Source organism: Mobula hypostoma, chromosome 3 (genome assembly GCF_963921235.1).
Source record: "Mobula hypostoma chromosome 3, sMobHyp1.1, whole genome shotgun sequence".
Classification (NCBI taxonomy): domain Eukaryota; kingdom Metazoa; phylum Chordata; class Chondrichthyes; order Myliobatiformes; family Myliobatidae; genus Mobula; species Mobula hypostoma.
Genome location: NC_086099.1, coordinates 196702650 through 196716685, shown reverse-complemented (window position 1 = coordinate 196716685; position 14036 = coordinate 196702650). Strand labels below are relative to the sequence as shown.

The 14036-nt window shown below is 39.4% G+C and overlaps 1 protein-coding gene across 2 annotated transcripts in view; it reads left to right on the top strand.

The window, feature by feature from the left end:
• Positions 1 to 7821: 7821 nt before the first annotated feature.
• The window catches only part of cul2 (cullin 2), a 71130-nt gene continuing 64915 nt past the window's right edge, over positions 7822 to 14036 (top strand). The window contains exons 1-3 of one of the 2 annotated variants that reach the window (XM_063044365.1): positions 7822 to 8166; positions 11821 to 11948; positions 12556 to 12658. In XM_063044365.1, the coding sequence (XP_062900435.1) occupies positions 11830 to 11948; positions 12556 to 12658 (222 nt within the window). In that variant the 5' untranslated portion in view covers positions 7822 to 8166; positions 11821 to 11829. The remainder of the gene's footprint in view (positions 8167 to 11820; positions 11949 to 12555; positions 12659 to 14036) is intronic. The other variant, XM_063044366.1, reaches the window with a different exon arrangement.

Below are 14036 nucleotides of genomic sequence, written 5' to 3'. Positions count from 1 at the left end.
CAAGACTAGGTAATTCGGCCCATCAGGTCTGCTCCACCATTCCATTAAGTCTGAATTATTATCCCTCTCAACCCCATTCTCCTGCCTTCTGTACCACGACTTCTGGCTGCTCACCTTTCCCCTTCAGAATGTTGTGGAGCCGATCCAAGACATCCTGACCTGGGCACCTGAGAGGTAAAATACCATCTGGGCGTCTTTTTCATACCCACAGAACCTCTTGTCTGCTGCCCTAATTATGGAATCCCCTTATCACCATTGCACTTCTCTTCTCCCCCTTCCCTTCTAAGCCACAGAACTGGACTCTAGCAGAAATCTACTTACTGTGGCTTCTCCCTGGAAGGTCCTCCGCCACCCCCCGCCCCCAATGTATCTGAAGTATTCTCTGAGTACATACAAGGTTGTTGTGAAATACATTTGAAGATTAAAGTAATCCAATAATGAGGAGAGCAGGCTACGATGTATAGTTGAGACAGATCAACTATAATGTATTGAATGATAGTATCAGTCTCATTGGGAGTATGTTATTGATAGAAAGAATGGAGGATCCAGTGCTAGAGTCTGGGCTACATTGATGCCATTTATCTGAATTCCAAGATATCTAGGGATATACATAAGGTGGAAGGCATTTAGGTGTATTGCACATCACCCAATAAATATCCAAAATATATATTTCTTATGGGATTATATTAGTGTGCAAAATTTAATCAGTAATTTATGATGCATGTTTGCGCCTCTCCAAAACATGACAAAATTTAACTTCCTGCCTATGCCCCGTGATGTCCATTTTCAACCAGCTTCAAAACCACACTTCCATACACCTACATTTTAATAGAATTATGAGGCATTTTCCCAGATATTGTATGAATGTTTCTCATCATTGTTCACTTCTTCAGAATGTTTATGTGAGATGAATTGGTCTAAAGTTTATTTTTTTGAACAAATGTACTGACTGCCCCACATTTGAAATGTGCTTATTTGAAGAAGATTCAGGAGTAATAGTTCTCAGACAGTAATGGTGTTCAGGGTGTGCCTCAACTCAAGATAAACGTGTTATCATTTACTTGCCATGATCGGCTTTGAAACAAAGTCGAAAAGGCAAGTACAGGGAGTTATGAAACAATGTGCATGAATTGTTTGGGTAATTATTACATAGAACATAGAACATAGAATAGTACAGCACAGTACAGGCCCTTCGACCCACAATGTTGTGCCGACCCTCAAACCCTGCCTCCCATATAAGCCCCCACCTTAATTCCTCCATATACCTGTCTAGTAGTCTCTTAAACTTCACTAGTGTATCTGCCTCCACCACTGACTCAGGCAGTGCATTCCATGCACCAACCGCTCTCTGAGTAAAAAACCTTCCTCTAATATCCCCCTTGAACTTCCCACCCCTTATCTTAAAGCCATGTACTCTTGTATTGAGCAGTGGTGCCCTGGGGAAGAGGCGCTGGCTATCCACTCTATCTATTCCTCTTATTATCTTGTACACCTCTATCATGTCTCCTCTCATCCTCCTTCTCTGCAAAGAGTAAAGTCCTAGCTCCCTTAATCTCTGATCATAATGCATACTCTCTAAACCAGGCAGCATCCTGGTAAATCTCCTCTGTACCCTTTCCAATGCTTCCACATCCTTCCTATAGTGAGGCGACCAGAACTGGACACAGTACTCCAAGTGTGGCCTAACCAGAGTTTTATAGAGCTGCATCATTACATCGTGACTCTTAAACTCTATCCCTCGACTTATGAAAGCTAACACCCCATAAGCTTTCTTAACTACCCTATCCACTTGTGAGGCAACTTTCAGGGATCTGTGGACATGTACCCCCAGATCCCTCTGCTCCTCCACACTACCAAGTATCCTGCCATTTACTTTGTACTCTGCCTTGGAGTTTGTCCTTCCAAAGTGTACCACCTCACACTTCTCCGGGTTGAAGTCCGTCTGCCACTTCTCAGTCCATTGGATAACATACACCTTGTGTATGCCCTATATTTCAAAGAATGATAATAAATGAGTAATGATAAGATTCTTGGAATTAATGCTGCCTAGAGCTTAGAACCGGGTCTTGCTTTCTTTCTGGCAATAATACATTCACAATAGGACTGATAGGATGGAGGACATAGTTCACTTTCTTGCCAAGGTAATGTTATATTCACAGACATTAGGTACAAAAGATAGGCTGGAGGTAGAATTATGACTTACATAGCATGGGAGATTCAGATTCAGTTTGACAGTGGAAAATTTGCATATGTAACTGGTCCCCTAATTAAATAAAGGCAATTGCAAAGATGTTGGATGAAAGCATATTGGGAGAAGAAATCAAATTCATGAACAGGCATGAACATTGACTTCTCAAACTTCCACTAATGCCCCACCTCCCCCTCGTACCCCATCCATTATTTATTTATATACACAAATTCTTTTTTTCTCTCTCTCCTTTTTCTCCCTCTGTCCCTCTCAGTATACCCCTTGCCCATCTTCTGGGCTTTCCTCCCTCCCCCTTTTCTTTCTCCCTGGGCCTCCTGTCCCATGATCCTCTCAAATCCCTTTTGCCAATCACCTGTCCAGCTCTTGGCTCCATCCCTCCCCCTCCTGTCTTCTCCTATCATTTTGGATCTCCCCCCTCCCCCTCCCACTTTCAAATCTGTTACTAGCTCTTCTTTCAGTTAGTCCTGACGAAGGGTCTCGGCCCGTAACGTCGACTGTGTCTCTTCGTAGAGATGCTGCCTGGCCTGCTGCATTCACCAGCAACTTTGATGTGTGTTGCTTGAAATTCCAGCATCTGCAGATTTCCTCATGTAACCCTGAGATTCATTCTCTTACAGGCATATTTAATAAATCTATAATAAAATAATAACCATAATAGAATCAATGAAAGACCACACCAAATTGGGTGTTCAACCAGAGTACAAAAGACAACAAACTGTGTAAATACAAAAAGGAAATAAATAAATAAACAATGAATATCAGGAGCATGAGATGAAGAGTCCTTAACAATGAGTCCATAGGTTGTGGGAACATCTCAATGAAGGGGAAAGTGAGGTTGAGTCCCTGTTTGCTTCAAGGGCCCGGGTAATAACTGTTCCTGAACCTGGTGGTATGAGTCCTGAGACTCCTGTACCATCTTCCTTATGGCAGCAGCGAGAAGAGAGTGTGGCCTGGATGGTGGGGGTCCCTGACGATGGATGCTGCTTTCCTGCGACAATATTTCATGTAGATGTGCTCAGTGGTGGAGAGAGCTTTACCCGTGATGGATTAGGCCATATCCACTACTTTTTGTAGGATTTTCCATTCAAAGGCACTAGTGTTGCCACACTAGGCTGCGATGCAGCCAGTCAGTAGTCACCACAATACACCTACAGAAGTTCGTCAAAGATTTAGATAGCATTACAAATCTTTGCAAACACCTTAAGAAGTACAGATGCTGCAGTGCTTTCTTCGGAATTGCACTTAATGTGCAGATCCTAGGGCAGGTCCTCCAAGAAATTTAAAGTTGCTGGCCCTCTCCACCTCCGATCCTCTGATGACCACTGGTTTATGGAACTCTGGTTTCTTTCTGCTGAAGTCAATAACAGGAAATAATATACTTAAGATTATATAAACACCTTCTACAGGTATGAAAAAGGAAGAGAGAAGCTCAAATAAATATAGCTGCCTTAGAATGTGGAACAAATAACGAGACAAGAGATTGTAAATTATTATTTTAGATTGATCTTCATGGTAAAAAATATAAATATAAATCCCACCAATATTCTCGGAGTTATGAGGAGCAAGGAAATATTTTAAAAAGGACTTCATGAGCGGAAAAAAAAGCAAATTAACAAGGTGAGCCAGAAAAGTCTTCTGAGGGCCTGCTTTATAAGGTCTTAAATGAAGTTGATACAAAACAAAATTTTTTTTTTGCATCCCCCTTGAGTGCTTCCTGTCTCCTTTTCATTTTACCTGGAGCATGGACCTAAAATTTGTGGAGAGATAAGAAAACCAATGGTTGTTTTGGGAGACTTTGAAAGGACAACTGTTTGTGGTGGTGGAAGGTGAGATGACCATCAAAAAGAGAGCAAGTACAGATTTCTTTTTCAAAAGTGACTGAAATCACTACCTAATAGGTCATGGAAGCAACTTCATAATCTTCAGTAGGAAATTCCTTGGATATGTTGGCAGTTGTTTTAAATATGAGTTTCAGTTTCTATTCAATGGATTTATTTTCTTTAACACCACATATTTTATATCATAAAAATGTGTTTGTGTTACACTTTCTCCATATCATATTTGAAGATTCCACACTGCTGATTACTGAGTTTTTGTGAACACTTCTGCCTGGAACTACAAACGTACTTTAACAAGGTGAGGAACATTTAAAAAGTAATTTCTCACTTCAACAACATACATTACCTTTATGCTAGTCTGTTTCAGGAGTGTTGTATTTATTTAGTATTATTGCTACTTTATTATCTCTCTTGACCAACTGCAAGCAAATGCATTTTTTCTTCTATGCTCTTATGCACTTTATGATGCACAAAAATTTTGTCATTTTCCCTCAAATTTCAGAGTACGTATTGCCTCCATAGATTTTGTTTCAATACAAAGCATTAAGACGCCCATACATGCAAGGCTTCAATAAAATCTTGTTCTACCATCATGTTCTGAACAGTCTATGAACACTACCTGGTTATTCCTTTTATAGCACTATTTATTTATTTTGTAATTTGCAGCAATTTCTTTGTCTTTGCACTATACTGCTACTGCAAAACAACAAATTTCACAACATATAAGGTAATGATAATAAACCCAATACTGCTTCTAATTCTCTCTTGAAAATGTCAAAGTGAAAATTTTTTTATTCCTGGGTCTATCCTGTCATAATTCATGTTTCTGTTTTAGTTTCTGTAATCATAATCCTCCTTAGTTTTATCAATAGTAGTTTTATTTTAATGATTTGGGTCATAGAGCAGATAGTTTAGTTGACTTCTTGCATAAAGTTCCATCTGTAGGATATGGGTAAGGTAAGTCTGTCACTGACTGGAAATTGAGATCTGCACGATATGTTGGAGGTACACATCTGTCTTCGCCTTCTGACCAAATGCCCTTGTTTCAGGATCACCTGAATTGGGCTTCAACTTTATACTCTGGATGTTCAGTAGTATGTAATTTAATTGAGCTTCATTAGTTCTGATGAAGGGTTATTGATCAGGGACATTAACTCTGAGTAGCATCTCTGAAAAGACAATGTGCTGAATATCCCCAGCATTATTTGTTTTTTTAATTTCAGAATCACATTTTTAGTTGCAGCGTACTTGCTTATCAATTCACGTTTTGACATTCATACTTGTTCTGAAGAAAAATCCTGCTTGAAAAAACAATTGTTTTTGCCTTGCAGATGTTAACAGCTGGGAACGCAATACTGTCACATGGTCAGCAAATTATATTGACTATTTTTTTGCCTATTTTTCTTAAGGATAATTTCCAAGAAGGCTAATTTTCAATGTATAAGAACCTAAGCTACTTGGAGCAGGAGAAGGCAAACTTATCTACTCAGGAAGATTGGGACTTTCCTAACCCTTTATCTCATCTGGAGTCCAAGAAACCTGTCTTTCGCAGCACTCAATATGTGCAATGAATTGACCTTGACAACTCTCCAGGATGGAGAACTCCTCAAGTTCCTACGGGTCTTTATCTCCACCATAAATGATTAATAAAAGGAAATTCACACTTGTTTTCTTTTTTGACTAAAGAAAGTTGAAGGAATTTGAAATGCTGACAAGCAAAGTAAGTATTTGTACAAATCTTTTACTTGACTTTGACCAAAACAGGAACTTAGTTTTGACCATCTTTCATTTTCTTTGACTCTCAGTACCCTGCCCACATTCTCCACAAAATGAAACTTGTTTTGTCTTTGAGTTTTCTCAATTTTGATGAAAGCTCATCAGCTTGAAAAATTAGCCTCTTTTTTAACCTCTCCATCGATACTGAGTATTTCAACATTTTAATTTTTTTAGTTCAGTTTTATTGCAACTGCAGTATTACACTCTGGGGTTTCAAGAACAAGTTGGAACTATGCCAAAATTTAAGGTTCATGTCCCCAGCCGCTGAGGAAAATAAATATGATGGAATAATAATATGCTATTATTCTAAATTTATGCTTTTTCATGTTCCTAACTGTGCATATTAAAGCAGCTCCCTGCCATTCTTGGTCTGAATTCCTTTTCCAATGCACCTATTTATGTCTGTTGACACTCACTGTCAAAATAAAGAAAATATTTTAAATGTACATAAAACAAAAGGAATGGGATGTTTCATTTTATGGAACTGCTTGAATTTTAAGCTCAGCTGTGAAAATCATGTAAAAGTGGAAGAAGTCAATCTGATAATCTTTGTTTAACTCAAAACTTTTCTAAGTGAGAATTCCTTCGGTTGGACAGTAACTTGGGTGAGGTCTAAATCTTTGTACTTCATCCCTGATTTTTATTCTGTTTTGAATTTCAGTGGAAGGAATGGAAGAAACTCATCTGAGTTACTTCCAGTGACAACAGGCAGAGGCTTGGATAAGATGATTGCAGAACTTAAGCCCGATGCTTCAATAGGCACAATAGCATTTATTGCTCATTCAGGGCCTTTCTTGGTTCCACAGAAATTAAAGACAGCTGAATTCACAGGACATGAATTATGATTTAAATTATGGATTTTATTGATAGTGGAAGTTTTCAAAAAAAATTACAGACCTTTCTCTTTTTGGTTCTTCCCACGCTTTGGTATTCCAACGTCAACAGGCACAAGTTATTGGTTCCCATCGTGGGAATGATCTTATTGCTACTGGTACACGTAGGATTGATGTACTGATGAGCATGGAAAATTAGATAATCATGGAAGGAGATCATTTGGTCTACCAGGGCCAGACAGGCTCTATGTAAGAACATCCCTTCTAAGATACAAGGACTGTATGTACACCTCAGAATTTTCAAAATTTAAACTTCATATATTTGATAGCATACTTGCACAGAATTTCAGGGTACTTTACACTCACAAGTACTTTAAAACACAGATCCATGAACTCTACCCTGTAGAAGGACAAAAGCACTGGGTGCAGAAGAGCACCACCAGTAGGTTTGTCTCCAAATCACACAGTATTCTGAATTAGAAATATGTAATTACTCCTTTGTCACTTCGAATTCACAAGCCAATGGCATTATGGTAGCAACTTCAATAGAAGGACTGTACAGTATATGTGTAAAATTGCCTTCTTCTTAAAGGCCATTGAGATGGGGTAACAAATGCTTGTCTTGGCAGTGATACATCTAGAAATTTTAAAAATACAGTTCTTTCCTCCTACTATTCAACAACTTGCAACCATGGAACTCTTGAGTGTTTTATTTTGCCGCAAACGTCTACTGTCAGAAATAACGTAGCTGGGAACTTTGTCACCCATACAATATTTAAACTTAAAAAATTCAAACCCATTTGAGGGATGTTTGCATTTCTGGGAAAGTCAGCTTCCGTTGTCACCAAGATGTAATGGGACAGCGAGTTTAAAGATTTTCCGTCAGATACTACGAGGGATATCTGATATATTTTAAAAATCAGAATTCTGTCGCACTTGGAGAAAAACTCGTAGTTGTGGTATTGTGCCCGTGCACTGAAAAACAGTTAAGTTCATGACTGGTGAAATGAAATAGACCAAGATTTTGCAAGTTGCTTCCTGGAAGGACCGTGGAGGTATGAATGGATGATCTGGAGGCATTATGTGGAAATCAAGGTTGATATAGAATATTGAGTTAACGCGAGTGAACAGTCGATTGAGAGAGTCAGTGTGGATGGGTTGATGATCTGATAAGTGCCAATGACAGAGTGAGTGGGCGATCCGGAATCAATGTGAACGAGAAACCGGTTTGGAAAGTGGTTCTGGAGTTAATGTGTATGAGTAAAGTCGGCGTGAGTGAGTGATCCGGAGTGGGTGCGCCGGCGGCGGAGAGTGATCCGGATCCGCAGGCGGGCAGGGGTCGCTCTCTCTCGCTCGCACTTGGAGCACCGCAGCCGCCGTACACACGCCGCTCAAGCACTGCCCAGCCCAGAGAGAGCGGCGGACAGGGAGGAGAGGCGAAGTGACACGGCCGCTACGGCGCCGGGGATCCTGCTCTAGCTCGAGCGCTACAGCGGAGGCCGATCCGAGGGTAAGGCCGAGGCCGTGGGCGGGCTTGACTTTCTCAGCCGGCCTCTGTCTGTCTGCTGTCGGCTCGGAGTGGGCGGCAGGGAGGACGCGGCCTGCCGGCGCCGCTCAAACGGTGACTCAGGGTGGCGGAGAGTGGGGTGGGGGCCCGGCGCTGACTCTCGTCGCCTGTGACCTCGGCCGATTCAGGAGGGCCCGGGCCGAAGCGGGGCCTGAGGGAAGATGAAGAGAGGCCACACCCGACATGCCGTTGGGAAGTGATTTCACCCCTTAAACTGCGGGTCACTTCTTCAGCGCCTTCCTTGGGCACGGTTTCCCCACTTTACCTTCCTCACCCAGGTTGTTTCTTAACCCGTATTAACCCATTCTGTACCTTATCCCCTTCCCAATTTATCGCTTTCCGGCACCCTATCTAACCCTTTACCTACTTTCCCCTCCCTACAATTCTCAAATTCTTCCTTTTCCGCTCTCCCCTCTTCCTGCCACCTTCTCCCTCCACTTGTCCTCTGCCCCCTCTCTCCTTCCCCCGTCCCTCCCCACCCATCTTCTGGCTCGCCTACTCACCTACTCTCCTGTCCCCCTCTCCCTCTCTCCGTCCCTTCCCTCTGGTTCCTCCCTTTTTCCATTCTCTACCCTTGACCCTAACCCCCACCTCTTCCCTGCTGCCTTTACATCGCACCACGCTTCTGGCACTGTGATATCTTGCATTCCCTGCCCCTATTGTATCCTCCTGTTGCCACCCAACCTTTAGCACCACCTGTTCCTCACCCCTTGGCCAACGACAATTTTATGTACTTAATATTCTGCACTCTCCAATGACTATTCAAACTTCCCTGTATTTTTCCATCTTTACCAATTTTTTTTTGTAAATCTCTTCTGACCCCTTGCAAGCACTTTTTTTATAATATGTTGACCAAAATTTTTAACCTGTGGCTTATCTGGTATTTAATATGGCATCAGCATGACCTCTACTCTTCTAATTAATGTTGGTTCATTTCCCTTTATGTGATTTACAGCATTCGACTTGGCAGATATGCTATTGCGTGTTACCTGTGGAACTTCCAAGAATATTCTTGTTAGAATTTATGTTGAATGCAAATTGTCTCAGTGGGTTTGGAAATAGGAAATAATTTTGTATGTCACAATTAAAATATGTTTTTTCTTAGCCTCTTTAAACTGCTGACGGAGCTCATAAAATGATGGGATGAATTGGTCCACTTTAAACATTACTTTCATTAATGCTCCATCATGGAGTAACTGCATAGTGGCAGAGCATACCCAGAACCCAGTCATTCTGCTCCATTAACCCAGATTGAGAACACAAAAATTAACAAGTAGTTAAATTTAATCCCCACGCCAGTTACCCTTTTAATTTTTCTGCAATTGAGTATTAGGGCTAAATCACGTGGTATAAATTGTGATTACCCAAGCATAGACAGAAAAGATTCTGCTGCTATTTGAAATCTTGAGTCACTCACACAAAATGCTGGAGGAACTCAGCAAGTCAGGTAGCATCTATGGAGGGAAATAAACAGTTGATATTTCAGGCCGAGACTTGTCACTAGAACACCGCTGTCTGCCTGGTGCCACGATGCAGGGTTCTTACATTTACAAGGATGAGATGTGATCCTTTTTAGATAGGACCATGAATTCTGTTTAAAACTGCAAGTACAGTGGATTCTAGTTAATTAGGCCATCGGTTAATCAGGGTAGCCGCTTATCTCTTAAAGAACAAAAACAAATTGAGAAAATAGCTGGGAGCCCCTTCGTTTATTTGGGACATGATACTGTTTAGTTGGGGCAGGCAACTGTTGCTGAACATTTCTAACTACCAACAGTCACTTGCGTGTTTGTGTTCAAAAGGCAGTGATTTTTGTCACCGATAGTTGAGTAATAAACAGTAAGGCAATTCAAAACTGTTTTGCCCACTGAGGTTTCAGGCGTTCAGGTTTAGAGATGCCAGAAATGGCTGGGAGTGTGAAACGATTTCACTACTTCAAGAAAGGAACTACAAAGGAGTGTTACAATTAGAAATGAAAATTTGGAGGATGTAATTGTCTAAAATGCTGTTTGAAGTCAGTCCTCTATCTGCACTAAGTGCCTGGACTGATTTTGTTCATTTACAGTCAATCAAAAGAACATTAGCATACACTTGAATGAATTCCTCCATCGATAACCATTCGGAACAAATACAGTTTTGTAGGACTGTAGTAGTTTTGATAGTGTCCTAATTTGTTCTGTATTTAATTTAAATACATAATTTGTTACCCAACACTTACAACACACTGGAGGAACTCAGCAGGTCAGGCAGCATCCGTGGAAATGATCAGTCAAGGTTTCGGGCCGGAACCCTTTGTCAGGACTGACGCGAGTCCTGACGAAGGGTTCCAGCCCAAAACGTTGACTGATCATTTCCACGGATGCTGCCCGACCTGCTGAGTTCCTCCAGCGTGTTGTGAGTGTTGCTTTGACCCCAGCATCTGCAGAATATTTTGTATTTATAATTTGTTACCCAGTTAGTTTTTTTTGTATACCTTTTAACTATCTCCATGAAAGTGGCATATTGGGCAGCCACTAAATTGGGCCAAAATATAGGTCCTGATGTGTCCCAATTAACTGGAATCCATTGTATTTTTGTGTTTTCCACATCTTCCTAATATTTAATTAGATGGTTCAACCTTGCAATGACTGACTGATGTTTATTAATCCTCCGGTGCTTTGTTCAATTTTAGCTTTAAAGGAAAATATTCATGTTAGAATCTGTGTTGCATGCCAATTGTCTTACAATTAGGCTATCAGGTTACAGGTTTCATGTAGGTATAAATCAGTGTATCCCAGTTTATCCAAATGTTACAAAAATATTTCTTTAAATGAATGGTTGTTGGGTTATATAGAAGTAACATCACAAACTTAAAAATTCTGCATCTGTGTGCCTTGTATTCATTGATACATTTCTTTGAAATCAAATAAAACTTAAGTAATTTTTTGTAATTGAAAAACTTATGCTTAAATTACATTGTTTGTAGTATTTTCTTTTTGGTATTGTTATCTTTTGGAATTTTATTATACTTTAACATTGTATTAATGTTTATATGGCTTACCTTTTTTGTATACTTACTCAATAAAAAGATTTAAAAAGAAAGAAAGAAAAACTAGGTAGAGAACATGAAGTAATCTTCGAAATATAGCATTTTTTAACAATTCCTTGATAACAGTGAATAATTCAAATTTTAGCTAAATATATCTCTGATTAGTGGTTTAGCTAGTAGTGAATTTCCATAGTTATTGAGGAAAAAACAGTTGAGATGAATAAATTAATAAACTATATTAAGACTAAGATTATGTTTTTAGCTAAATTCATAGAAAAAATATTTTTTTTACTGAAACTGTTTATTGGATGTCTGCAGTTTATCTGCTGTTAGAAATTATTCCTCCCTATATTCATAGGTAAATCATTGAAAGCATCTTTCTTGAATGTTTGGGAAGTACTTATTTTTGCTCTTTATGCACAATAGAAAATATTTATTTTAGAAAATGCTTTGGGATCCACAGTTTGATGTTGAAGCAATACAGAGTTGTCTATTTTGTTTCAACAACTGGCATATTGAAAATCATAATAACAAAAAAAATAATCAAAGTTTTGTCTTTGCCTTTTAAGTGCCCTACAATGTCCCTGAAACCACGTGTGGTGGATTTCGATGAAACATGGAACAAGCTCCTGACAACAATCAAAGCTGTTGTCATGCTGGATTACGTTGAGAGAGCGACTTGGAATGACCGCTTTTCGTATCCTTGATGATCAAATGAAAGAATTGTGGTTTTAGTCTGCTATATTATTGAAAAATGATGCAAACTCAAATGCATTTCGAAACCTTAAAAGCAAAATAGCATTCCCTCGAGGAGGGGTTTTCATTGAATTTGCAATGTATTCTATTGTGAAGAATTTTTGGATTCATTTGATTTCATCAACAATCCTATGAATATGTTTGTTATAGTACACGTGTCCTTGTCATGGGAAATTATTGCAGCCACTTGTTTATCCTTTTGTTAATTGATAATTTTACAAAAAATGGTTTTGATCGAAGAGCATAATAGTTCATAAATATTGTTTTAATCTGTGCCAATTTAATATATGTATTGCATGATAATTTTCAGATAGGCTATAATTCTGATTTTTCATCAAATTCTGTCATCTGATACTTCCAAATGATCATGGGCATATCATTACCAAAACTGAAAAAATGGACAGTTCAACACTATTCTGAAAACAGCATTTAGAAGTTATTCACCACTTAATATTGAACACTTTGAGACTTCTAAAAGTTTTATTCTTATCCTTTTTAATATATCCCATCATCGTTGATTTCATAAAGGCCCTTAATATTCTGCTCAGAGACATATATGCTTTGTGTGTGGCCTACCCAGAACCTCTGGGAGAGCGACTCTACACAGAAACAAAAATCTTTCTGGAAAATCACGTCCAACTTCTATACAAGGTATATCTTTTACTTCCAAGCCATTTAATGTAGACTTTTACATGCTGCAGTCAGCAACTGAAATGCAGAGCCAGAAAGGAATTGAAATTCTCTGCATATTATTTAATCTTTACAGGTGATCAATAATCGTGAATAGTTGTGAAAGATAGTGAAGGGAAAACTGTTAAAATGGTAAAAGTGGCAGCATAAATTATTCAACCTTATTGAGTGTTGCACAGACAAATACATTATAAGATTTTGATCAAGGTATTCAACTACATGTCGGCACTTAAACCACAATTCATGCAGACCTGTTCAACAGCGTGCTTCCAACAAATTTCCCTGTTGAATTGGTTTTAACATTTGGAATATCTTACGAGTGATAGTAATTTTAGGATCATCTCACATTTCCTCAATTTTATTATTATTCCCCATTTCATCCCAAATCATACAGATTAGCCCTCATGTTGTAGTAGTTGATTTAATCAGAATGTGGAGTATTTGGTATGATTTCCTTCACTTGACCCATTCTTTTGTGATGAAGGATGAAAATTGACTATCATTGCTGGTCCAGGTTCATATTGATAGAGAGCTTTCATGGAAAATACCCAATGAGGCACAGTTTTTAGATGAAATTACACTCACTGTTATTTAGTGTAAAACATTGAACCATTACGCTTAAGCAGTTTTAACTTTGAACTTTGTGTACTTTCAGTGCCCTCTGTGCATCCACAAGTACCAATTTTTTTGATGGATCCATTGCTGAAAATTTTGCTTTTGTTAAAAACAATTACTTTTCACCTTAACTTTTGGAAAACATTAAATTTGGATAATTAGTCCAAATCTCAAGCTAACTTTGGGAATAAATATCTCAGAAAATGACAAGTCTAAAGAAAAGCAACACACACAAAGTGCAGGAGGATCTCAGCATCTGTAGAAAAAAGTGCAGTGGACATTTTGGGTTGAGATCCTTCATCAGGGCTGGAAGAAAAAAAGATGAGTCAGAGTTAGAAGGTGGGGGGAGTGGAGGAAGAAACACAAGGTGCTAGGTGAAGGTGGGAGGCAAGGAGTTAAGGTGAGAGGGCAGAGGGAAAAGGGGGATGTGGAACAGAGAAGGTGGGGTGTTATTACCAGAAGTTCAAGAAATCATTGTTCGTGCCATCAAGTTGGCGACTACCCCAGACAGGACATAAAGTGTTGCTTGTTCAACGTGAGTGTGGCCTCATCGCGACGGTAGAGGAGGCACTGGATGGACATGTCATAATGGAAAGTGGAAGTAAAATGGGTGGCCACTGAGAGATCCCACTTTTTCTGGTGGATGGAGGGTAGGTGCTCGGTGAAGCTGTCACTCCATCTACATCGGGTCTCACCGATAGACAAGAGGCCACACTGGGAGCAC